Source organism: Entelurus aequoreus, linkage group LG20, assembly GCF_033978785.1.
Source record: "Entelurus aequoreus isolate RoL-2023_Sb linkage group LG20, RoL_Eaeq_v1.1, whole genome shotgun sequence".
Classification (NCBI taxonomy): Eukaryota; Metazoa; Chordata; class Actinopteri; order Syngnathiformes; family Syngnathidae; genus Entelurus; species Entelurus aequoreus.
In genome coordinates this window covers 26,520,251-26,545,381 of record NC_084750.1, presented here as the reverse complement: position 1 = coordinate 26,545,381, position 25,131 = coordinate 26,520,251, and the positions used below count along the sequence as shown (strand labels likewise).

The window sequence follows — 25,131 nt, the reverse complement described above, 5'->3', positions numbered from 1 at the left end:
TAGTACTGTCTGCATCAGTTGTCATCTTTATGTACTAGTACTGTAAGAGTGTAGTAATACTGTAGGAGTGTAGTAGTACTGTATGCATCAGGTGTCATCATTGTGTACTAGTACTGTAGGAGTGTAGTAGTACTGTAGAAGTGTAGTAGTACTGTATGCATCAGGTGTCATCATTGTGTACTAGTACTGTAAGAGTGTGGTAGTATTGTATGACTGTGGTAGTACTGTTTGCGTCAGGTGTTATACATAGAAGTACTGTAAGAATGTAGTATTACTGTAGAAGTTTAGTAGTATTGTATGCGTCAGGTGTCATCATTGTGTATTAGTACTGTAAGAGTGTAGTCGTACTGTAGGAGTGTAGTAGTACTGTATGCATCAGGTGTCATCATTGTGTACTAGTACTGTAAGAGTGTAGTAGTCCTGTAGGAGTGTAGTAGTACTGTATGCGTCAGGTGTCATCATTGTGTACTAGTACTGTAAGAGTGTAGTAGTCCTGTAGGAGTGTAGTAGTACTGTATGCGTCAGGTGTCATCATTGTGTACTAGTACTGTAGGAGTGTAGTAGTACTGTAGAAGTGTAGTAGTACTGTCTGCATCAGGTGTCATAATTTTGTACTGGTACTGTAAGAGTGTAGTAGTACTGTAGGAGTGTAGTGGTACTGTCTGCGTCAGGTGTCATCATTGTGTACTAGTAATGTAGGAGTGTAGTAGTACTGTAGTAGTACTGTATGCATCAGTTGTCATCATTGTGTACTGGTACTGTAAGAGTGTAGTAGTCCTGTAGGAGTGTAGTAGTACTGTCTGCAACAGGTGTCATCATTGTGTACTAGTACTGTAGGAGAGTAGTAGTACTGTAGGGGTGTAGTAGTACTGTCTGCAACAGGTGTCATCATTGTGTACTAGTACTGTAAGAGTGTAGTAGTACTGTATGCGTCAGGCTTCAGTACTGTAAGAATGTAGTAGTACTGTATGTGTCAGGTGTCGTCATGCATCGTAGTACTGTAAGCGTGTAGTAGTACTGCGATCATGGTGTCTAAAAGTTGTATTTGCTGTTCTTGGATGTTTAAAGTGTGTCTGATTAAAGAAAACAACATCTCGACACCTGTCAGGTGTGGGCGGAGCCTCAGAGCTGTTGTTCCTGAAAGAGCCCAGTGATGTCATCGCCGTTGAGGACCGCCCACTCATGCTGGACTGTCAGGTGGAGGGTGAGGGGCCTGTTTCCATCACCTGGAGGAAGGACGGTGTTGCCGTGGAAACTAGAGCCCTGGCGAACGGAGCATTACTCATCCACAGTTTCTCCGGGAAGAGGCGGAGCAATGGAACGGACGCCGGCGAGTACGAGTGTGCGGCCCGCAATCGCTACGGCATGCTAATTAGCCGCAAGGCCCGCGTGCAGCTGGCATGTGAGTCACATGACCTCCACCTGCGTTTAGCGCAAAACTAACCCCGCCGCCGCCATCCGCTCCCCCAGCCCTCCCCAAATTTGTGTCCCACCCACAGTCAGTGGCAGTAGATGAAGGGGGCGTGGCTAGACTCACCTGCCAGGTCAATGGCATCCCCGAGGCCGACATCACCTGGCAGAAAGACCGACGCCCACTGAGCACGCAGGACCACAGGTACGTCGTGCACGCGCCCACGTGCGCATTAGCTTGTGTTCACAGTGCGTTCCAACATGGCCGCAGGTACACGCTGCTTCCTCACGGCGTGCTGCACATCAACGGCATTCACCAAAGTGACAGCGGACGGTTCCGCTGCGTGGCGTCCAACGTGGCCAGGACGCGGCGCAGCCACGAGGCCCGGCTGTCGGTCACCCGTAAGCGTCGCTACAGCGTAGAACGCTCATGCCGCCGATTCCTGATGCCGTCTTTTGCAGGTGCGGCGTCCAAGACCTACAAGGAGCCCATCATCCTGTCCGGTCCCCAGAACCTCACCATCAACGTCCATCAGACCGCCATCTTGGAATGCATCGCCACAGGAAACCCACTGCCGATCATGTCGTGGAGTCGCCTAGGTAACAGCAACACCCAACACGCGCTCTGCGCGTAACCACGACGACAGCTCACGATCTCACACGTTCCAGACGGCCGCTCCATCGGCGTGGAGGGCGTCCAGGTTCTGGGGAGCGGGAACCTGATGATCTCGGACGCCATGCTGCGACATTCTGGAGTTTATGTTTGTTCCGCCAATCGTCCGGGAAGTCGGTCGAGACGTACGGCGCTCGGACGCCTCATGGTGCAAGGTGGGCTTGTTTTCCTCGTCTTCCTTTTGTGTGTGTGTGTGTGTGTGTGTGTCATTGTGTTACCAAATGAACCAACAAGAGCAGCTGCAGCTCAGACAGACAGAGGTCAGAGGTCATACAAGTTCCCACATAGAGTTCATTTGCATGACAATAGGTCATATGATCACCCCACACACATTTGCTCTTTCTTACACAGATGATTCATTTATTTGTTAATGTGTACCATACATATACACACAAACACACACATTTATATACATATATATATATATGAACTGTATATATATATATATATATATATATATATATATATATATATATGTCTTAATTAGATTATCCAAAAAATAGTGCTCGATACCGTGGTAGAGCGTAATATGTATGTGTGGGAAAAAAATCACAAGACTATTTCATCTCTACAGGCCTGTTTCATGAGGGATTTCCTCAATCCTCAGGAGGATTGAGGAAATCCCTCATGAAACAGGCCTGTAGAGATGAAATAGTCTTGTGATTTTTTTCCCACACATACATATATATATATATATATATATATATATATATATATATATATATATATATATATATATATATATATATATTGATATATATATATATATATATATATATATATATATATATATATTGATATATAAATATTTTATGTATTTTTTTCCCTGTCCCCCTCTATATATATATATATATATATATATATATATATATATATATATATATATATATATATATATATATATATATTATTATTATTATTTTAATTGCGAGGACACGAGACAATAAACACGACGGGGAAGAAAACACAGAGAGAGCAAGAATGCATAGAGTTTGATATACGCTTACTGTACAGGACAGGTGACTACGTTCTGGCGCGGGATAGCAGGTTGTGCAGGCTTATGACGGTAGGTCCTCTGATCAGCCACAGGTGCGCTGATTGCTGGTGATTGATTGCAGTCGCTTGCTGCCGCCGGACTGACATGCGTCTGGCGCGCTCCTGGAAATGCGCTCCGCGCAGCACGCACATGAATGCGCAGAGACGTGCGCCCGGGCCGTGACACAATATCAAGAAATTATTTTGGAGTGTGCTACAAACATGACGCTACTACCAAGAATAAATCGAGACGGATGCAGGTCTGAAGCAAAGAAAGACCAGTGGGAGAGTTTTTTGGAAGGAAGTAGTAGTAAAACTATCACGCTGGTGGCTAATTATTGTTACCACGCAAATTTACGATAGCTAACATTAGCATTAGCATTTTGATTTGCGCATTGTTGATCCTCTGAAGCCCATTAGTCTTCACGTGAAATGGGAAAGAGGGCCTACAGAAATCCGCCTCCTGTTAACGCCTCTCTTCCTGCAGCGCCCCCCGAGTTCGTCCACTGGCCGCAATCGGTCTCCCGGCCTGCAGGGGGCAGCGCCGTCTTCAGCTGCTCGGCGACCGGCGTACCCGAGCCCCACATCATTTGGCTCAAGAACGGAAAAGTACTCTGTCCCAGCGCCAACGTCAAGTTCGCCAACGGAAACACGTAAAGACATGAGAGCATCTTTTCATATGTTGTTGTGTATGTGTGTCCTTTCTCATTCAGCTGGGATAGGCTCCAGCACAACCTGAACAGGATAGGTGTTAGCATTGCATGCAGTTTAGCTCGCATCATTTTCATGCTTCTGGAGGCAAAAGGAAGCTCCCAACATCTTCAAGGTGCATTGTCATGGCAACGCGCTCATCCGGTTGATGTGTGTTCCCCGCCAGGACGCTTGCCGTCACTCACATCGCCGCGAACGACGAGGCCATCTACCAGTGCGTCGCCGAGAACAGCGCAGGCGCCAACCAGGCCAGCGCCCGTCTTGCCGTCAGCCAAGGACCCCATCTGCCCGAAGCCCCGAGTGGCCTCAGGGCCGTGCCCCTCAGCTCGAGTGGTCTGCAGCTTATGTGGGACGAGCCACCAGACGACGTCAGCCAGCACATCATCGGATACGTCCTGCACATCCGCAGACTTGGAGGTAAGTCGGAGAGTCCACGTCAGACCTCGTTAGACCGGGTGTATTGGAGAAAGAAAAGTCACTCCAACCGGTGCGAAACTGTTGGACCTGAGCCCTTTGACCCGTCCTCAGAGGCGGACAGTGCTGAGCTGCAGGAGGCCGTCAGTAGGACCACGTTCAGCCACGAGTTCTCCAACCTGGAGGCGGCCACCACCTACTCCATCTACTTGAAGGCTTATTCTGCTCTGGGAGGAAGTCGGCAGTCCAGCGCCATCATCTCCACCACACTAGGGGGCGGTAGGTGGACAACCAAGCTCTTCGTGTAGAGGTGAGCAAAGGTGGACTTGGGGTCATTAGACCTCAGGAAGCTTTCAATGTGTGTCCCGCAGTTCCCAGTCCTCCAAGTTTCTTCACAAAGGTTCTGAACCGGACAGCCATGCAGGTGTACTGGGACCTCCCCAGTAAGCCAGGAAAGGTGGAGGGGTTCAAGCTGAAGTACTACAGTCTTTCCAAGCCTCTTCTTCAGGGCCAGGAAACCTTTCCAGGACATATCAACACGCATGCCTTGTACAACCTGGGTCAGTGGAACCACCAGACTTTTAACTAGCTAGCTAATCGGAGCGCTGGTTAGCATTACATTATTCTACTGGAATATGTGATCCTTCTTACAGAACCCCACTCACTTTATGAGATCCAACTGGCGGCGTTTAATGGGAATGGAGAAAGTCTCATCAGCCGTCACCTCGTCTCCTTGGAGGAGGACGAAAACATTTCAGCAGGTAAAGAGTTTTATCCTGACTGTGTGACGTTTCCATGTAGACTTTGCTCAAAGAACCAATTTGACCAAAAATAGACTACTCGAAAAAAAGAAGACCAGTAGACACTGAAGAAGACAGGTAGAGACAATAGAAAACCAAAGAAAACCAGTAAAGTTAAAAAAAACAGTAACGAGTAGAGATAAAACAAGACCATCCAGTAGACGCTAAAGAAGACCAGTAGAGATAAAAGAAAACCAGGAAACACCAAAGACCTAGACCAGTACAGCCCAAATAAAACCAGTAAACACTGAAGACCTAGACCAGTAGAGACCAAAGAAGACCATTATACACTGAAGAAGACCAGTAGAGACCAAAGAAGACCATTAGACACTGAAGAAGACTATTAGAGGCTGAAGAAGACCAGTAGAGACCAAAGTAGACCAGGAGAGAACAAAGACCACCAGGAGAGACCAAAGAAAACCAGTAGAGAGCAAAAAAGATCAGTAGAGACCAAAGCAGACCAGTAGAGACCAAAGAAGACCAGTAGAGACCAAAGAAGAACCAGTAGAAACCAAAGCCGACCAGTAGAAACCAAAGAAGATTATGCGAGACCAAAGTAAACCAGAAGAAACCAAAGAACACCAAGAGAGACCAAAGAAGACCAGGAGAGACCAAAGAAGACCAGTAAAGCCTAAAGTAGACCAGTAGGGACCAAAGAAGACCATCCATCCATCCATTTCTACCGCTTATAAGACCAGTCGAGACCAAAAACCAAAGAATAGTGCATGTTGTCAGCAGGTGTGAGTTGCAAGTGTGAATGGACAGAGGCGTCCAGGTGGATTGTGTTGCTGTGCATCCATGGCAGTGTGGCGTGTGTCCTCTGCTTCCTGTTCTTCATCCTGCTGGGCTACCGACGGAGGTGAGACATCATCATCATCATCATCATCATTTTCTTCTTCATGGGCGTGTTTCTTTTGCAGGAAGGCCCCGCCCACTGTCACTGATGTCAGCGCTGCAGCTGAAGAGGCTGAGATGAGTCAGGTGACACGCATGTTTGGCGACTCTTCCGAAATATAATTTCTTCATCTCTCTGCTCCACCCACAGAGGCCTGACTCCGCCCCCTCCGAAATGATTCCACATGAATCTCACCTATCCTGCCTTTAGGCCCCGCCCCTCCCAGCCTTACGTTAAGTCACATGACTAGTTCCTCCTCACTGAAAGCCAAAGTGGACCCAAAGCGCCTTCTCTGAAACCAAACGTGGACATCTCGTGATGAGCAAGTTGCCTTCTCGAAGATGTTGCGCTCACAAACTTCAAGTTAAGCCCCGCCTCCTCCAAAGAGAAGCACCTTGACGCCAAACCACGCGACCCACCTCAAACCAAAACACTGGAGATCTGTCTGTAGGACCAAAATGTCTTCTTCTTCTTGTTTAGACGGAGTGTGATCCGATGCTGCTGCCCCCTGTTGTCTACATGTAGCAATGCTTTACCATGGTGCTGTTTGACGTTTTATTGTCGTAAAGAAAAACTTTCTGTCACTTGAGATCTTCGTTTCTTTCCGTAATAAAATAAATCAAAACGTGCAAGTATTTTTCTTATATTCCTAAACAAAAATATTGAACAAAAAACAAATTCACATGCAGAAAGGTGAGCGACTCCAGGAACTTGTCAACTGGAGGATTGAGCAATGACTACTTGATGAGTTGTTACGCAGCAATTTTATGAAATATTTTTTTTATTTTTGTCCCAACGTGTGTGCCACGCCCACTGTGTCCTCTTTCTTTATTGACAGCCCCCTTTTTTGAGACCAGACCCATTAAACTATTTCCGTCACGCCCTCTTCAGCGACGTGCCTATAACAGCGTAAGCTAGTAGGGGCAAAGTGTGAACTGGGCAGGGAAACGAAAACAAGAATGGCGGCACATTGTAGTAGTAGTTGTAGTAGTCATTTTATTTTCAGACCCAGGTGGATCCATATCACAGAAAAAGAAAAAATACAACGATAAAACCCAAATAAAAGAAATAGAAGCAGAAATTTAAAAAAATTAAAATTAAAAACATGCTGCATAGGATTGCCGTACGGCTAAAACAAGGACACTGAGAATAGTCTTTCATTGACAAAGTAATGTATTAAAACAACATTAATAATTATTATACGTTGTCTATAACAGTGTTTTTCAACCACTGTGCCGCGGCACACTAGTGTGCCGTAAGATACAGTCTGGTGTGCCGTGGGAGATGATCTAATTTCACCTATTTGGGTTAAAAATATTTTTTGCAAACCAGTAATTATAGTCTGCAAATGATGTGTTGTTGTTGAGTGTCGGTGCTGTCTAGAGCTCGGCAGAGTAACCGTGTAATATTCTTCCATATCAGTAGGTGGCAGCCAGTAGCTAATTGCTTTGTAGATGTCGGAAACAGCGGGAGGCAGCGTGCAGGTAAAAAGGTGTCTAATGCTTTAACCAAAAATAAACAAAAGGTGAGTGCCCCTAAGAAAATACATTGAAGCTTAGGGAAGGCTATGCAGAACAAAACTAAAACTGAAATGGCTACAAAGTAAACAAAAACAGAATGCTGGACGACAGCAAAGACTTACTGTGGAGCAAAGACGGCGTCCACAATGTACAATCGAACATGACATGACAATCAACAATGTCCCCACAAAGAAGGATTAAAAACAACTGAAATATTATTGATTGCTAAAACAAAGTAGATGCGGGAAATATCGCTCAAAGGAAGACATGAAACTGCTCCAGGAAAATACCAAAAAAAAGAGAAAAAGCCACCAAAATAGGAGCGCAAGACAAGAACTAAAACACTACACACAGGAAAACAGCAAAAACGTCAAAATAAGTCAGGGGGTGATGTGACAGGTGGTGACAGTACACCTACTTTGAGACAAGAGCTATATTAATGCATGCTTGGTTATGCTTTGAAGTCATATCCAACAATTGCGACAACGACTTTTTACTGTCAACTGTGTTTCGTTTTTTTAAGGATTTCTGCTTGATTGATTGATTGATTGATTGAGACTTTTATTAGTAGGTTGCACATTGAAGTACATATTCCGTACAATTGACCACTAAATGGTAACACCCAAATAACTTGTTTAAGTCGGGGTCCACTTAAATTGATTCATGATACAGATATATACTATCATATATACTATCATCATAATACAGTCATCACACAAGATAATCACATTGAATTATTTACATTATTTACAATCAGGGGTGTGGAGGGGGTGGGGGGTAGGATATGGACAGCAAGTACTGGACATATAGAGAGAGAGAGAGAAAGAGAGCGAGAGAGAGAGAGAGAGAGAGAGAGAGAGAGAGAGAGAGAGAGAGAGAGAGAGAGAGAGAGAGAGAGAGAGAGAGAGAGAGAGAGAGATCAGAAGGCATAAGAAAAAGTATCTGCATTTGATTGTTTACATTTGATTATTAGCAATCCGGGGAGGGTGTTAGTTTAGGGTTGTAGCTGCCTGGAGGTGAACTTTTAGTGCGGTTTTGAAGGAGGATAGAGATGCCCTTTCTTTTATTCCTGTTGGGTGGTGGTGTGCCTCCGAATTTTTTCAACGCAATTGATTGATTGATTGATTCAAACTTTTATTAGTAGATTGCACAGTACGGTACATATTCCGTACATCTGACCACTAAATGGTAACACCCGAATATGTTTTTCAACTTGTTTAAGTTGGGGTCCACGTAATCAATTCATGGCAAAAAATGTGCCCTGGCTCAAAAAAAGGTTGAAAAACACCGGTCTGTAAAGTGAACTGCAATAAAATTAATTTAAAATGAAGCAAGCGATTATTTAGTTTTAATATACAACGGCTAGTACTGCATTTGCCCCCGCTAAGATGGCCGCCACGCAGGCACGTCATGTACATTCCAATACAAAACGCGCTGGATCTCTGGGCCAATCACAGAGTGGCGCCAGCTTTCAAACCCCAGACCGGAAATAGAGCGCTTCAAAGGCTCGACGTTCTGGCCGAACTCGCTCTCGTTTTCAGCGGTTATTCTGCTCCAATTTTTGTGAAACTGTTAGTGTGTTTCACAGTTTGACTTTGTTCACCGCTGGGAAGATTGAGGACGGCTGGTGTCACGGCAAACATGGCGGGTTCGTCTGCTCAGAGTCAGTGTAAGTTTGATATAACCGTAAACAACAATGCTACTCCGCTAACGCCTATACATGATATATATTAGTATATATATTATATATTTCCACCGTACATGATTAAAGATGTGTGTCAGGTGTGTGCTTTGTCAAAATGTCTTGGTATTTGAGCAGATGGACGTCTGACCGCTGAGCAGATGGACGAGCAGAGACTCCAAAATGTTGCCTATCACTATTTGTGTCGACTGGAGGAAGCAAAGAGGTGACTTGAAACAGATCACACACATTTTTCATAATGTCCAAAATCATCACACACACACTACAAAATGTTCCAATGAGCTATTGCTTTTGGCAATCATCCAATCATGTCAGCTGACTTTCCATCTGCAGGTGGATGGAGGCGTGTCTGGGGGAGGAGCTCCCTGCTCCCGTCGAGCTTGAGGAGGCGTTGCGGAACGGCGTGATTCTCGCCAAACTCGGCCATCGCTTCGCCCCCGCAACTGTTCCTTTGAAGAAGATTTACGACCTGGAGCAACTCCGCTACCAGGTGAGTTTCTTCTTTCCATGAAACACAGGCCCCGTTTACACTAAGCCGGATAAGGTTATCCAGGGTAAATCCCGCCTAACTTTATCTTTGTCCACACACACACACAATGGTCGTTTAAGACCCCCTCTCACCTCCGTCCGCCGGCGCAACGCGACCTAATACGCATGCGCGGAAAATGCGCACGTCATAGTCACCTCCAGTGTTGCTTTGTGTGCAAGTTCTTAAATTTAACTTATCTGAACAATATCCAGTGTTGTGGTATTTCAATTAACTGGACTCTAGTGTGCTGTGGGACCCTATTGTAGTGAATCCCACCTCAGCCATCATAAATTAATCAAATCTTTATTAGACACTTAAACAATGCGATAAAGAGCATTTTGCATCAATCAAACTAGGGATCTAGATATCTGGTCAGGACACTCCTCACTCTTTTGCCTTCACCTTCATTGGCCATTCGTTTTTGGTTACTTTATATACTCTGGACCTAGACATACATGGCGGACAAAAACTGATACAGTCTGCTTTGCCAGTCCAAATGCATTCGATGTTTTCCGTAGTCTTCACTCGTCGGCCAGGTAATACAAAGTACACGCTACATTTTTTTTATCACATCCTCGGGAGACCGCATTCTCGTTGACTCTCCTTCGACAAATGGACAAAGTTTTTCAGTAAGTAGAATCACAGCTGACCTGGACATTGGAAAGTTCTCTTGCCGTCTGAGATGTGTTGTATCCCAAATAGCTGCAATCGCTTTCTCTTAAGGTATTCATGTGTGATTTCCCAAAGCGTCTGTACATGTAGAAGAATGAGAAACACGGGCATGTCTGGATGACTTGCCTCCATCTTTCCAGGGGTTAGCTCCGGTTGTCATGAAGCTGGCTGTGGTGCGTTCTTTCTGACGTCACTTCCTGTGGGGGGCGCGGCCTTTCTGACTTTACTTCCTCTCCAAACTCAGTTTGTAAACAATCAATGAGTCCATACAAAGCTAAGAGCCGGAGATTCAAGAAATACACGGCGCACTTACCTGTGTAAAGAATTAGCCAAGAAGGGTTACCTTAAACGATGGTTTAGTGTGGCTGAAACGGGGCTTAGGCTAAATAATTATTCGTTTAAGGGGTTATCCGGCTTCGTGTAGACATAGCCACAGACTACACTCCAATCGTGTCGATGTAAAATTCCATGACGGACGTGCTCGATTGTGCTTGAAGTTAGGGCTGGGCGATATGGCCTTTTATTAATATCTCAATATTTTTAGGCCATGTCACGATACACGACATACAGTGTATATCTCGATATTTTGCCTTAGCTTTGAATTAACACTTGATGCATATCATCACAGCAGTATGATGATTGTATGTGTCTACATTAAAACTTTCTTGTTCATACTGCATTAATGTATACTAATTTTAAACTTTCATGCAGAGAGGGAAATCACAACTAAGTCAATTTACCAAAACGGTATTTATTAAACAATTATTAAGCAGTGGCACAAACATTCATGTCATTTCAAAACAGAACATGCAAGATTGTCAGACATTTTAAAACAAGCTATTACTGCACTTTTGTGCATGATGTCACTAAGATGACATATCAAAACAACACTAAATTAAAGTGCACTTTTTGTACAGAACGCCACTACAATAGTTTAAAACAAATAAAGTGCACTTTTGTGCATGATGTCACACAAGATATTTCAAAAAGTGTAAAATAAAAATGAGCTGCATAATAGGAAATCAAATAGTGTATGTCCTTCGCTATGTGGTAGGTTACTGTGGACGTTATCTCCGTCCGTTGTTGACTATTTGTTTCATTCGGTGTTGATCTGGAAATTGTTGCTTCGGCATTTTGTTGGTGTGGCACCGAACAGAGATGTGGACATGCAGAGTTTCAAGCACTCTTCATTCTCTAGCGGGTGACTTTTCAAATGATGCTACACATTAGTAGAGCTGCTACTTTTTTTTAGCTACACTTTTGATGCATACTTGACATATTACGGTTGTCTTTTCAACATAATCCCGCTTGAAGCCAAACCACCCGCCAGACGATGGACCCCGTGCTGTTTTTCTTGGGAATTAATTCTTCGTCCTCCATTTGTTACGAGATTCGAACCTTCTCTCTCTCCCACTCGCACCGCTAGCATCACAGCTAACTTTACCCATGCCGCTACCTCTCTGCTCCACTAGAGCGTATGACGTTGCACGCGTGACAGTATGTGACGTAAGAAGGTGCGCTTGTTTTTTGTCTCTGTGAGAAGGAGAGACAAGAAAGAGTGAGAAACGCCTGTAGTGTAATGCCCGCAGCTAAAAGCAACTGCGTGAGAACGTATACTGGAATAGCACGATATAGTCATTTTCCATATCGCACAGAGACAAACCCGCGATATATCGAGTATATTCGATATATCGCCCAGCCCTATCATCCATCCATAATGTGCTGCAGTGTGCTTGCATCAATAATAGCAACAATTCATAAAGTCTTGTATATTCACAATATATTGTACCTATTAATAATGTCACTGATTCATGATGTGATGACATCAGGGGGCGGGTCTTCAGTTCCGACATACTGACAACATCAACCACTGGAGGGAAGCCATGACTGCCCTTGGACTGCCAGCGGTCAGTAACTAGTAACTAATTAGCTACTAACTAGTAACTAGTTTGCCACCTTATTTGGACTATTGCTGCTGTACCCTCAGATCTTCCAGCCAGAAACGACCGACATATATGACAAGAAGAACATGCCGAGGACTGTTTACTGCCTCCATGCGCTCAGGTAAGTTGTTCCGTCTGCCTACTTACCTGCCTGCTTGCCTACCTGTCTACCTGCTTACTTGTGTGTCTTCAGCATGTACCTGTACAGACTCGGCCTGGCTCCACAGATCACGGACCTTTGCGGGAAGGTTAAGTTCACAGGTAATAAAAAAATCATGCTGAATGGTTGCTTGACAACGGTAACATCATCGGTGTGTGCGTGCATTCAGAGGAGGAAATCAACTACATGAGGCTGGAGTTGGACAAATATGGAATCCAGCTTCCCGCCTTCCACAAAATTGGAGGGATTCTGTCCAATGAGCTGTCAGTGGACGAAGCTGCAGGTAAAAAAAATAACTTTGTAAGATCCCACAAGAGTGAGATTCATAGTTGTCAAAATATCCTCATATCAAAGTTCATGCGGCGGTCATTGCCATCAATGATGCTGTGGAAAGAGGTGAGGTCGGGGTCACGGCAGAGGCTCTCAGGAACCCAAGCGCCCAGCTCGGTGAACTGCAGGAGGCGCTGATGAGCATTTACCAGGAGATGCTGCTTCAGGCCAAAAGAAAGAAAGCACAGCTGGCTGCCAGCCGGGTGAGTGTTGCTGTGTCACAGGTCTGGTCAATGGTGGCCAGTTCTAGTCCTGTGGAAAAACACGGCAGTTATTTGGTCACCGTGGAACAGGATCGTCACTGACACCCATTTTTATGTGTCGTCTGACTTCAGGGTGGGGGCTCAGAGGACAACGACATCTATGAAGAGTACCTGACTCGCAGAGAAATCCAAAACAACATTCTCCTGGTCAACGGTGAGAAGGTTGTCATGGTAAATGGTACAATAAAACGATATCAATATCGCGATAGTCGGGTAGCATATACTGTATATATTTGGGTTTTGAAACCTTGGGCACCACACGATTTAATTATTGGGGGTAATGATTCGATTCAGAATCGATTCTTGATTCAAAACAATTCTCGGTTCAAAATCAATACTTTTTTAATAACATTGGGTGCTAGTTCTATGATTAACTACATTCCTCCATAAAATAAACAGCTGTTTTTTTTAATCGATTATGAATTGAAAATCGATTTTATCTATCTATATTTATATATATATATTAGTTAATTAGGGCTGTCAAAATTAATGACTTAACTCATGTGATTAATCACAAAAAATTAATGCATCAATCATGCATGCACTTAGATTAAAGGCCTACTGAAATGAATTTTTTTTATTTAAACGGGGATAGCAGATCTATTCTATGTGTCATACTTGATCATTTCGCGATATTGCCATATTTTTGCTGAAAGGATTTAGTATAGAACAACGACGATAAAGATTGCAACTTTTGGTATCTGATAAAAAAAAGGCTTGCACCTACCGGAAGTAGCGTGACGTAGTCAGTTGAACATATACGCAAAGTTCCCTATTGTTTACAATGATGGCCGCATGAAGTGAGAGAGATTCGGACCGAGAAAGCGACAATTTCCCCATTAATTTGAGCGAGGATGAAAGATTTGTGGATGAGTAAAGTGCAAGTGAAGGACTAGTGGGGAGTTGAAGCTATTCAGATAGGGAAGATGCTGTGAGAGCCGGGGGTGACCTGATATTCAGCTGGGAATGACTACAACAGTAAATAAACACAAGACATATATATACTCTATTAGCCACAACACAACCAGGCTTATATTTAATATGCCACAAATTAATCCTGCATAAAAACACCTGCGTGTTTGTTATGCTAGCTCCTAGCTCCTCTGCTAGCTCCTAGCTCCATAGAACACGCCAATACAATTCAAACACCTGATCAACACACACAATCACTCAGCCCAAAAGACCGTTTACCTAACCCAAGGTTCATAAAGCTTATATATTTTTAAAAAGTTACGTACGTGACGCGCACATACGGTCAAGTTATCGAATGTTTAGCAGCCAAGGCTGCATACTCACGGTACCTGATATTCAGCTGGGAATGACTACAACAGTAAATAAACACAAGACATATATATACTCTATTAGCCACAACACAACCAGGCTTATATTTAATATGCCACAAATTAATCCTGCATAATAACACCTGCGTGTTTGTTATGCTAGCTGCTAGCTCCTCTGCTAGCTCCTAGCTCCATAGAACACGCCAATACAATTCAAACACCTAATCAACACACACAATCACTCAGCCCAAAAGACAGTTCACCTAACCCAAGGTTCATAAAGCTTATATATTTTTAAAAAGTTACGTACGTGACGCGCACGTACGGTACGGTACGTGTTATGCTAGCTCCTAGCTCCTCTGCTAGCTCCTAGCTCCATAGAACACGCCAATACAATTCAAACACATGATCAACACACACAATCACTCAGCCCAAAAGACCGTTCACCTAACCCAAGGTTCATAAAGCTTATATATTTTAAAAAAGTTACGTACATACGCAAAAAAAAGCCAAAGCTGCATACTCACAGTAGCACGTCTGCGTCTTTGTCATCCAAATCAAAGTAATCCTGGTAAGAGTCTGTGTTGTCCCAGTTCTCTACAGGCGTCTGTGTATCCAAATCAAAAGTCCTCCTGGTTAGAGTCTCTGTTATCCGAGTTCTTCCATCTTGACTGCATCTTTCGGGAATGTAAACAAAGAAGCGCCGGCTGTGTACTGTTGTGGCTGACTACGTTCGAAAAATACGTCCATTTCGCACCGACAACTTTCTTCTTTGCTTGCTCGGCTTCCTTCTCCATAATGCAATGAACATGATTGAAACAGATTCACGAACACAGATGTCCAGAATACTGTGGAATTATGAAATGAAAACAGAGCTTTTTCGTATCGGCTTCAATGTGGAAGGCATACCCGTGTTCGCCGGGCTACGTCACACGCATACGTCATCCTCAGAGGCGTTTCGAACCGGAAGTTTAGCGGCAAATTTAAAATGTCACTTTATAAGTTAACCCGGCCGTATTGGCATGTGTTATAATGTTAAGATTTCATCATTGATATATAAACTATCAGACTGCGTGGTCGGTAGTAGTGGGTTTCAGTAGGCCTTTAATCATGCAATTGATTTTGAGCATGCAAGCTCTTTTATCTTAACCGTTACACGGTCAGTGATCAGATAAATGTATACGTCAGTACAAAAATGAGTGAGGAGACGCCGATCTCCCATGACACGTCGTGACATTGCTGGTTTACGAGCAGAGGAGCATGTTCTGTAGCGCACAATCACTGAGCACTTACAAGCAGACACAGTGTGTAAACAGAAAAGGGAGAACGGACGCATTTTGGCTTAAAAACTAAAGATAAAGGTGACGTTATAACTAGGGATGATAGTCGAAACCGGTTTTCCCGGTTGTTCGATAAGAAAATAACCGAGTCCTCTGACTCGAATACCTTTTTGAGAACCGGTACCCGTTATCGAGACCACTATAGTAAAGAAAAGAGTTGGTTCTTTATTCGAATCCCTCGGAACGAATCCCGTCCCGACCAGAAATGCTCCGTGTGACATCACAATAAATCAGTCACGTAGCTCAGTCATTAGGCGCAGATAGCGAAAGCAGGAAAACAATGGACGGGAAAAAGCGCTCCAAGGTGTAATAAAGTTCAAAACAAAAGGTATAATCCAATGAATAACTTTACTGAGAGATTTGAGCAGGGTACAAACTCATGAAGAACACTTTTACGACCCACCGGAAACATAGCAACCAGGCTAGCAACGCACCTCCTTTTACGGCAGCTGGCGCAACGTTCTTAAAGCAACCGCAGCACATACATATATATACAACACATCTCCCTTTTTTAACTTTTGTTTTTCACACTGTATATGTGTTGTCTGTCTAATTCTAAATAATGCAGACGAGGCGTGTTGGCTGAGTTCTTGACGTTTACTTTCACGGGTGACGACATGCAACAACACTTTTCGGGGCTACCGCGCATGCTCGTCACTCCCGTTGCATGATGGGTAGTGTAGTTGTTATATTCCCTAGCTCATAACATCTTTCCCCCTATAAAGAAATAATGTTAACTCAATAAAGTGTATTTCTTTTTTTAGCTTTAACTTTTAATTTTTTAGCATTGTAACCACATTTGCAAACAACTTTTCTCATCATAGAATTTTCTTTCTTTCTTTAAAGTGCAAAAATGTCAAAGCATCATAAACAGTTATGTCAAATAGCAGCAGAATTGCACTTTTTGGAGAGCTGTATTATTTCCAGTTTTGTGCCCAAGGGACTGATTTTATTTAACACTATATTATTATTTATACACCTATAGTGATCACAGAGACAGGTTGTTTTTGTGTTACTGTATATATTTGTTTTTCTGAAAAATCCCACTTAATATACTTTGGGTAACAACAGTCAATGTTTATTTATTTTATTTTATTTTTTTGGGGGGGAACAGTCAATATTTATTTATTTATTAGATTAAATTGTTTTCTTATATAATAAAAGTGAGCTTTTGTTAAACCAAATATTGTGTTTTTTTCCATATACAACAACCTATCTGGACTCGATAAGAGAATCGATAAGGAATCGGTTCGATAAGAGGATTCGATAATAGACTCGAACTCGATAATTTCTTATCAAACATCATCCCTAGTTATAACACTAAAACGCCCATCAGAAGAGGTGCTTTAAGACATGGCTAGCTAGCTCGCGGCTAAAGTTCAGCCGCAGTCGGCAGTGTTTTAGCTACTTCTAAATCACTAATCCTCGCCTTCACGGCGACAAAGTAAGTTTCTTACAAATATCATCACTGGAGGACGAGGAATAGCTAAACATGCTTCACTACACACCGTAGCTCACCAGCGTCAAAATGTAAACAAACGCCATTGGTGGATCTACACCTGACATCCACTGTAATGATACTAAAGTACAGGAGCGTATCTAGTCGATACTACTATGATTACATCAATATTTTTTGGCATCACAAGATCTTTAGTTTAAAAAAAAATGTATATTATGTTTATAAACTCAGAAAATATGTCCTTGGACACATGAGGACTTTGAATATGACCAATGTATGATCTTGTAACGACTTGGTATCGGACTGATACCCAAATTTGTGGTATCATCTAAAACTAATCCAAACAACAGAAGAATAAGTGATTATTACATTTTAACAGAGAAGTGTAGATAGAACATGTTAAAAGAGAAAGTAAGCAGATATTAACAAGTAGATTATTAATTCATTTTCTACAACTTGTCCTTAATATTTTTGACAAAATAATAGAAAGGAAAATGACACAATATGTTACTGCATATGTCAGCAGACTGAATTAGTAGTCTTTGTTTGCTTACTTACTAATAAAAGACAAGTTTTATTGCATGTTCACTATTTTATTTAAGGACAAACTTGCAATAAGAAACGTATGTTTAATGTACCCTAAGATGTTTTGTTAAAATAAAGCCAATAATGCAATTTTTTGTGGTCCCTTTTATTTAGAAAAGTATCGAAATGGTATCGGGACAACACTAATATGTTTATATTTTCACACTTTGCACTATTGTCTTAAGCATTTTCTACATATTCCTTATTTTTTACACCTTCATTTTAGGAGTTTTTTTTAAAGTGTTCAATATGATTTTTACATTTTTTTTACATTGAGTGTTTTACATTCTTGTGTTGACATTACCTTTCTGCCTTGATAGCTATGGGGAGCATAATCAGAGGAAGGTTACATTTCAAATAAAACATATATATTTTCCTCTTCGTCCTTATTTTCAATAGGACATGAAAAATATCGGTAATAATCGATATCAACGGATATAAAACACTTAAATCGTGATAGTTTTCCGCCATATCGCCCAGCCCTAATGGTAACACAGCGACGTGGCTTTTGCCGATGTCTGATTAAACTTGACGATTCCGCGACAGTGAGATCAGCGGTGGAGCAGGTGGACGAAGCTCTGGACTCTGCAGACGACGTTTCTCTCCTCTGCGCTCTCCAGCTGCCATGTTTGGCCCTCAAGGGCCTCCAGAGAGACAACGGGTCATGGTACCTGGAACAGCTGACAGCTGACCGCCACATGAAGGCGCTGGTATGCACACGCACACCCGCATTGTGTCACATGACTATTACCCCTTTGCCCACCCTTTTGACCTCTTAACTTGTCACAGAGATGTTGGTAAGAAACTGTGTTTAACCTTTTACCTCAGGATCAGGGCTCCGTGGATCCACTTGATCCAGATGAGCTTCAAGAGGCTGTGAACGCTGCGAACCAGGAAGCGGAGAGCGTTAGGAAGAGTGAGCCACTTCCTGGAGTATTGTCTTATCGACGGCACTTCTCTTGATTTTGTGTGTGCGCGTTTCAGTTGAGGCAGCAGTACAAAGCGTGAACGACTCGTTGCGCGGCAGTGACGCAAGACGCACAGTCAACTGTCTAATGACCTCTGACCTCCAGCTTCCCCCTGTCTTCTCGTCTGCTGCCTCGCTTTATCACCGAGAACTGCAGCTCTTGCAGAGACGCGCGGCCCAGGTACATACCATGCACAGACACACGCACACACACACACACACAATGGCGACACATGGGACTTATGTGTTGCGTGCCGCAGGGTGTGCTGCAGCAGGAGGAGATGTTTGTTGCCGTGGAAATGCTGTCCGCAGTGGTGCTCATCAATCAGGTGGTGGAGACCGCAGACCACCAGCAGTTCAGTTCCTCGTTGGTCAGTCCGTCAGTGGGCTTGGCTGATGTCGACCACGCCTTGATGGACTGGTAAGTGACTCTGTCCGATGACGATGGCGACTCTGAAGACAATGACGGTGACTTCTCGCTTAGGTACTTTGAGTCTCTGACTCGGATGAAGCAGCAGGCAGGCAGAGAACTGCTGACCTGGAATCAGCTGCAGGAGGGAATCAACTCCGTGAACAAAAGTGCGCAAGCCGAACACCAGCGTGAGTAGCACTAGAACCCCCCCCCCCCCCCCCCCCCCATTACGGTTGTGTGATACATACGTTATAAATCAGGGGTTCTGTACTACAGACACTAAATGTGTCATCTTACTCTTGATTTTAATCCTATTTAAAAATTACAGTGCTAAAATAAATTTAAAAAAATAATGAAATACATTGTAACTAAATGTAACTGTAAATAATGTATCATAAATGTATTTTAAATAAACTGTCAATAAAATTAAAGTGCAAATGAAAACACAGCTTCTTCACTTTAGTCTTAATTTTTGCCCTTTAAGGGCAATTGCACTTTTTTCGCTCACAATCATTGTAAAAGACATGACGTACGGATTTTTTTTCAAATGCATTTTTTAATATTTGATAAACGTAAATAAAAGCGTGCTAACAGTGGAGCCAAAGGAAGGTCCTCTATTCCGCCCATAAAAAACAATAAATAACCATCCAAAAAGCGCCAACAATACTCTATTTCCGTTTCATGACTTAAATATTAACCAAGTATTTAGTGATTTTTTTATTAACAGTGCTAACGCAGACCAACTATTTATAGCGGCAACATGATCACTACCGTGTGCCAATGTTTGCATCGAGTGGTCTGCTGCTTCCTCACTTCCGTACTCCTTTGAAGTTTATTTTAAATCATAAATAATGCCTCTCACCTGGATAGTAGATGGCTGAGGATGTAATCCGACAATTTGGTACACTTTGGCAGCCAATTTAGGACCCAGAACGACAGGAAAAGACGCTTGGTTTTAGGCAAAATTGAGCAGCTCCTGCAGATTGCATTTATTTAATATTTAGAATGCATTTTTTAAAACATCCATCGTCATTTCTTTCATAATGATTGTGAACGATTGGCAAAATTCCAAAACAAAGTGCAGTTCCCCTTTCATAAACCTTATTATGACTTCTGTTCCAGACGTCTGTTTGTTTGATAATGTCATTACGGCCACGAGTGGTGGAAAAGTGTATTACAACTGAGTACTGCTGCAGCCCATACGGACCACAGCTCAGAAACCAATTTTTTTTTTTTGGCGGCCGTCTAGGAAATGCTCGCGGCTCAACAATGGGCCACGAGCAATGGTTAAGAAACACTGATATAAATAATATAAATTAACTAAAACTGAAAGTTTTTAGGTGGAGTTTCAAAAACATCTTTCATTTTTTTATTCTTCTTCTTCTTCCTCTTCTTCGGTCGTCTCCAACTCCCACATCGTTCATCGGATTGATTCTGTTCAAATGTCAAATGGTACAGCGCATTCAGGACATGTGTGCGCCTTTCCAAAAATGATCAGTTTTACTATAATTCATAACTTTTCAGTATTTACCCCCTTTTTTTCTATCAGCTTCTTCTCCCACGTTTTTCAATTAATTTAAACTGTTCCACCATAAAATGTTTGTCTTAGTCGGAACAAAAAAGCTATCTATTTTTGAAAGCCGAGAAATTCCCAGCTTTTAGGGTATTCACGATTTTCCAAAATATTGGACAATACAATTGGTACTCAGCCCACCATTCTCTCTTACGTTTGTCTTTTTTTCCTCCCTTAAAATGACCTTGAATGCAAGTAAATGTTCAACACTATCGGAATGTATATTTGTTGTAGTTAAAAAACAACATTTATTTAGTCTGAAATGAGCAAAAATGCTATACTTTTGCTGATATGCATTCTTAATGATTTCATTTTTGAAATTTATTTATCTCCTTCATTGATGTGCATCTTTGATGGACAATTATAACACAATTATTCAGTTACACCGTTACACACCAATTCTGGGTAATGATGTAATTTTGACCTGTTGTATTATAAGTACACAGTGGCAGCATTGTTTATATTTCAATGAACAATCACTTTTATTGCTCATATAGATTATACAAATATTATTTAATAATGTCAAAAGAAATGTAATTTAATGATTGTTTATTGTGCTTGTGTGACATACTTGCGAAGGAGCTTTACATCATTAAAAAGCTCCATTGAACTTTGCTTGTAATGGCTAACAATAAGAATCCAGTGTCAACATTTACAGCATGTTATATTTGATGACTTACCGTTTAAAGCGTAAAGTGTCATTATTTAGCCAGGGATGTCTATAATTTCTCTACTAATACTGTACAAGTTATGGTTTCAACTTTTCCCCTCTAAATGTTAACTTGTTTGCAAGTACGTAAATGTTTCATAAAATTAGGTAGCATATTTCATTGTAATAAAAACGTTGCTTTATCCCCAAAATTAGCTGAAAACAGTACGATTGCAGCATTGAATTCTCGGTAGACACATGTCGTCATCATCAACGGTTGAATGGCTCCCTTTAACAACCAAAATTGGACATGACTTCGGCAACTCGGCTGTTTTTGGCCAAGCGGATAACACCCATGCCTTTCATCTGAGAAAGGAGGGCTCGGAGCCCAGAGACGGCCAGAAGAAGGCATGCTTTTTGGAAATTTTACATTTTTGAGGCAAATAGTTTAATTCGAACTATTATTACGACATACATTTTTCATTTCCATATTCATGTTACGTTTCAGTACAGTTTTCGATCTCTAACATTCAAACCATTTCACAGTTAAACCGTTTCTACCATTCATTCTATATTCAACGAGCATTTCAGTTGAGCTTCAGCTCTTCAATTTTCAAACCATTCCTACTGTTTGTTCAAACTTTGTCTCTAAATTAATTCTGCAGTCCTTCAGCTTTCAAATTCAGCTTCAGCAATGATTGGGGCATTAACACGCAATTCCAGAATTGCATACATTTTTATTTTCAGTTTTTAAGAACAGACATACAGTAGACAAAACAGCAAGACCGAGGAGTCGCCACAAGGGCGTAAGGTAGTAAAATGGTAAACATGGGTTGAGGAGAAGGAGCAGGAGAAAAAAAAGCAATACACCAACTTAGCTCCAAGAGAAGGGGGGACTCTGTTTGAGACCAGGAAAAAACCTTGAACAATGCACATGTGAATATATTACAACACACACAACTGCAAACTTGCAATATCGCGATATATAGATTTTAGGCTATATTGCCCATACGCGCAATGTTACGCTAATGTTTTCAACACCTCAAACTATTTAAGGATGACCTCTCACTCTTTAGAGATTCTGGCTCTCCGTCTGGTGAATGAGGCCCTGTTCGTGGGGGACGCCCAACAGCTGCTCTCTGCACTGACGCTGCCCTCTAGCGGTGTGGAGGAGGTGGTTCCCAACAACGCCTACAGATATCTTAGCTTGCTGAGCGCAGCCAAGCAGCGAAAATCTCAGGTGATCACACTGACAACACGCACCACCGCATGAATGGCTGCATCGGTGAACACATGAATGACTCCCGGTGAGCGGGTGTTCATACGTACGACTTTTCTTTGAAACTCGAGTTTGGTGGGTGATTATTGTGAGGTTATGTGTTTCTCTGTGAATCAAATAGTTAAGTGGAGGCGCAGAAGCCGAGCTGTGGTTGGCTGATATACAGGAAGTGGTGAGAAGAGCCAACCAGGACACCCGGAAAGCTCTGAAGCGTGAGTGCATCATTTGTTCCTTAAGTGCCTGGTAGTGAAGTGGTACACACCAACTTTTTTGTGCAGCCACTGCGGAAGCAAATCCCTCAAAGTTTGTGTGTGTGTGTGTGCGCCTGTGCCTGCAGTGTGTCTGGCAGCCGCTGCTGTCAACCAAGCTGTGAAAGAGAGACAGCCGCATCAGACACTGCGAGTTTTGTCTCTACCAGAGCTGGCGCTACAGGGCGTGGAGCGTCGCTGTGCGGCAGACTACCAGCAACGCCTTTACGCTCTCATCCGGCAAAAGATGAGCACAGGTGACGTGTCCTGACCAGGAATGGGTACCGTGACTGGGTTCCATAATAGCAACTGGTGCCGATGTAAACCATACTGTAGTAACCACACCGAAAAAAAGAAGTAGCTCTTGGTGCCTCATTTGGGTGCTAAATGGAAGCGCACAGTGATATTGTACAAGTAACGTCTTGAAAGTAATGTCACGTCCCGACTGAAGCACGCAGAGTCTGACGCTCTCTTTTTAGCTTAATTGCCGGCCTTAAAGAAGAACTGCACTTTTTTGTTATCCAAATGAGAGCAGACATTGTACAGTAATTTTTATTATATATGTTTATCTTGTTGAGCACTTACCAATACTGCTACATGATGCTTAGCGTTTCACTTAAGCTGCAACTGTTTAGCACACAGCTTCTAAAACTTGTAGATCCTCCTCCTTATATTCAGGATCAAAAATATAAGTTTCTGGATCATCATTTGTCCCAAAGTAGTCTTTGTTCTCTCTCATCAAGTCTGCCATGATTAGACATGTTGTTGAGAGGAAAAGCAAACATTGTGATGCGTCTGTGGAATTAATATAAAATTGAAATGAGCGACATATGTAAATATTGTATGGTTTTATGAAAGTGCCTGTTACTACTTTACATGTACTTTATATTTACAGCGTGTATATAAAACAATGGAGTTTTTTTTAAGCGTTTTATAGGCAGAATAGAGCAACTCCTAGTGTCTCCATTGTTAGCTGACTTATGCTAACAATGGAGACATTTAACATTTAAGAATAAAAAAAACATGTATGCTTGTCTTATATAAAGAATGATTAAGAAAAAAGTGCAGTTCCCCCCAAATACGCCAACTGTGCTGCAGCAAAACCACAACCATGGATATCACGGGATACGTCATGGCCCTTTTGAGCTGCATGCATTATTCTATTGTCGTAGATCAGTGTTTTTCAACCTTTTTGAGCAAAGGCACATTTTTTGGGTTGAAAAAATCTGGAGGCACACCACCAGCAGAAATCATTAAAAAACGAAATTCAGTTGACAGTAAAGAGTCGTTATCGAAATTGTTGGATATGACTTTAAACCATAACAAACCATGCATCACTATAGCTCTTGTCTCAAAGTACCGTAATTTCCGGACTATAAGCCGCTACTTTTTCCCCTCGTTCTGGTCCCTGCGGCTTATACAAGGGTGCAGCTTATTTACGGCCTGTTCTTCTCCGACACCGACGAAGAGGATTTCGGTGGTTTTAGTACGCAGGAGGAAGACGATGACACAATGATTAAAGACTGACTGGCTGGTTATTTTGATAACGTACAGGCGAGCACTTTGTATTACTTTGCACCGTTGTATTATTTGTACTCTGCACGAATGCTGTTCGCCATGTCAAAGATGTGAAAGTTTGATTGAATGATTGAAAGATTTATTGTTAATAAATGGGACGCTTTGCACTACCAAACAGTCATCTCTGTCCCGACAATCCCCTCCGTGGTAGCAGGAACCCCTATATACTACGGTAATTACACATCAAAACCCTGCGGCTTATAGTCAGGTGCGGCTTATATATGGAGCAATCTGTATTTTCCCCTAAATTTAGCTGGTGCGGCTTATAGTCAGGTGCGGCTTATAGTCCGGAAATTACGGTAGGTGTACTGTCACGGCCTGTCACATCACGCCGTGACTTATTTTGAGTTTTTTGTTGTTAACCTGTGTGTAGTGTTTTAGTTCTTGTCTTGCGCTCCTATTTTGGTGGCTTTTTCTCTTTTTTTGGTATTTTCCTGTAGCAGTTTCATGTCTTCCTTTGAGCGATATTTCCCGCATCTACTTTGTTTTAGCAAACAAGAATATTTCAGTTGTTTTTATCCTTCTTTGTGGGGACATTGTTGTTTGTCATGTCATGTTCGGATGTACATTTCTTTGCTCCACAGTAAGTTTTTGCTGTCGTCCAGCATTCTGTTTTTGTTTACTTTGTAGCCAGTTCAGTTTTAGTTTTGTTCTGCATAGCCTTCCCTAAGCTTCAATGCCTTTCCTTAGGGGCACTCACCATT

At 42.4% G+C, this 25,131-nt stretch overlaps 2 protein-coding genes across 3 annotated transcripts in view; both read left to right on the top strand.

Annotated features, from left to right (window-relative positions):
• The first annotated feature begins 1,025 nt into the window (after window positions 1–1,025).
• On the top strand, window positions 1,026–6,476 carry LOC133635723 (immunoglobulin superfamily DCC subclass member 3-like). The gene is made up of 14 exons (XM_062028971.1): window positions 1,026–1,041; window positions 1,109–1,402; window positions 1,471–1,615; window positions 1,682–1,818; window positions 1,873–2,010; window positions 2,080–2,238; window positions 3,606–3,771; window positions 3,996–4,246; window positions 4,358–4,522; window positions 4,615–4,803; window positions 4,897–5,004; window positions 5,779–5,902; window positions 5,964–6,024; window positions 6,089–6,476. The coding sequence occupies exons 1-14, from the start codon at window positions 1,026–1,028 to the stop codon at window positions 6,146–6,148; spliced, it is 2,013 nt and encodes a 670-aa protein (XP_061884955.1). The 3' UTR covers window positions 6,149–6,476.
• Window positions 6,477–8,916: 2,440 nt separating this feature from the next.
• iqgap3 (IQ motif containing GTPase activating protein 3) overlaps window positions 8,917–25,131 on the top strand; it is a 45,793-nt gene continuing 29,578 nt past the window's right edge. The window contains exons 1-17 of one of the 2 annotated variants that reach the window (XM_062029832.1): window positions 8,917–9,121; window positions 9,278–9,365; window positions 9,494–9,650; window positions 12,191–12,268; window positions 12,349–12,425; window positions 12,498–12,565; window positions 12,634–12,747; window positions 12,819–12,997; window positions 13,130–13,211; window positions 18,268–18,431; window positions 18,550–18,637; window positions 18,706–18,869; window positions 18,949–19,109; window positions 19,173–19,288; window positions 22,399–22,562; window positions 22,723–22,813; window positions 22,939–23,106. In XM_062029832.1, coding sequence (XP_061885816.1) covers window positions 9,100–9,121; window positions 9,278–9,365; window positions 9,494–9,650; window positions 12,191–12,268; window positions 12,349–12,425; window positions 12,498–12,565; window positions 12,634–12,747; window positions 12,819–12,997; window positions 13,130–13,211; window positions 18,268–18,431; window positions 18,550–18,637; window positions 18,706–18,869; window positions 18,949–19,109; window positions 19,173–19,288; window positions 22,399–22,562; window positions 22,723–22,813; window positions 22,939–23,106 — 1,981 coding nt within the window. In that variant the 5' untranslated portion in view covers window positions 8,917–9,099. Of the gene's footprint in view, window positions 9,128–9,277; window positions 9,366–9,493; window positions 9,651–12,190; window positions 12,269–12,348; window positions 12,426–12,497; window positions 12,566–12,633; window positions 12,748–12,818; window positions 12,998–13,129; window positions 13,212–18,267; window positions 18,432–18,549; window positions 18,638–18,705; window positions 18,870–18,948; window positions 19,110–19,172; window positions 19,289–22,398; window positions 22,563–22,722; window positions 22,814–22,938; window positions 23,107–25,131 lie in introns of both variants that reach the window. The other variant, XM_062029831.1, reaches the window with a different exon arrangement.

Excerpts from the sequence above, each read along its gene's own strand:
- LOC133635723 (XM_062028971.1), top strand. Across the intron at positions 1,819-1,872 it reads GCTGTCGGTCACCCGTAAGC|GTGCGGCGTCCAAGACCTAC; the intron begins GTCGCTACAGCG and ends CGTCTTTTGCAG. Across the intron at positions 4,804-4,896 it reads GCATGCCTTGTACAACCTGG|AACCCCACTCACTTTATGAG; the intron begins GTCAGTGGAACC and ends TCCTTCTTACAG.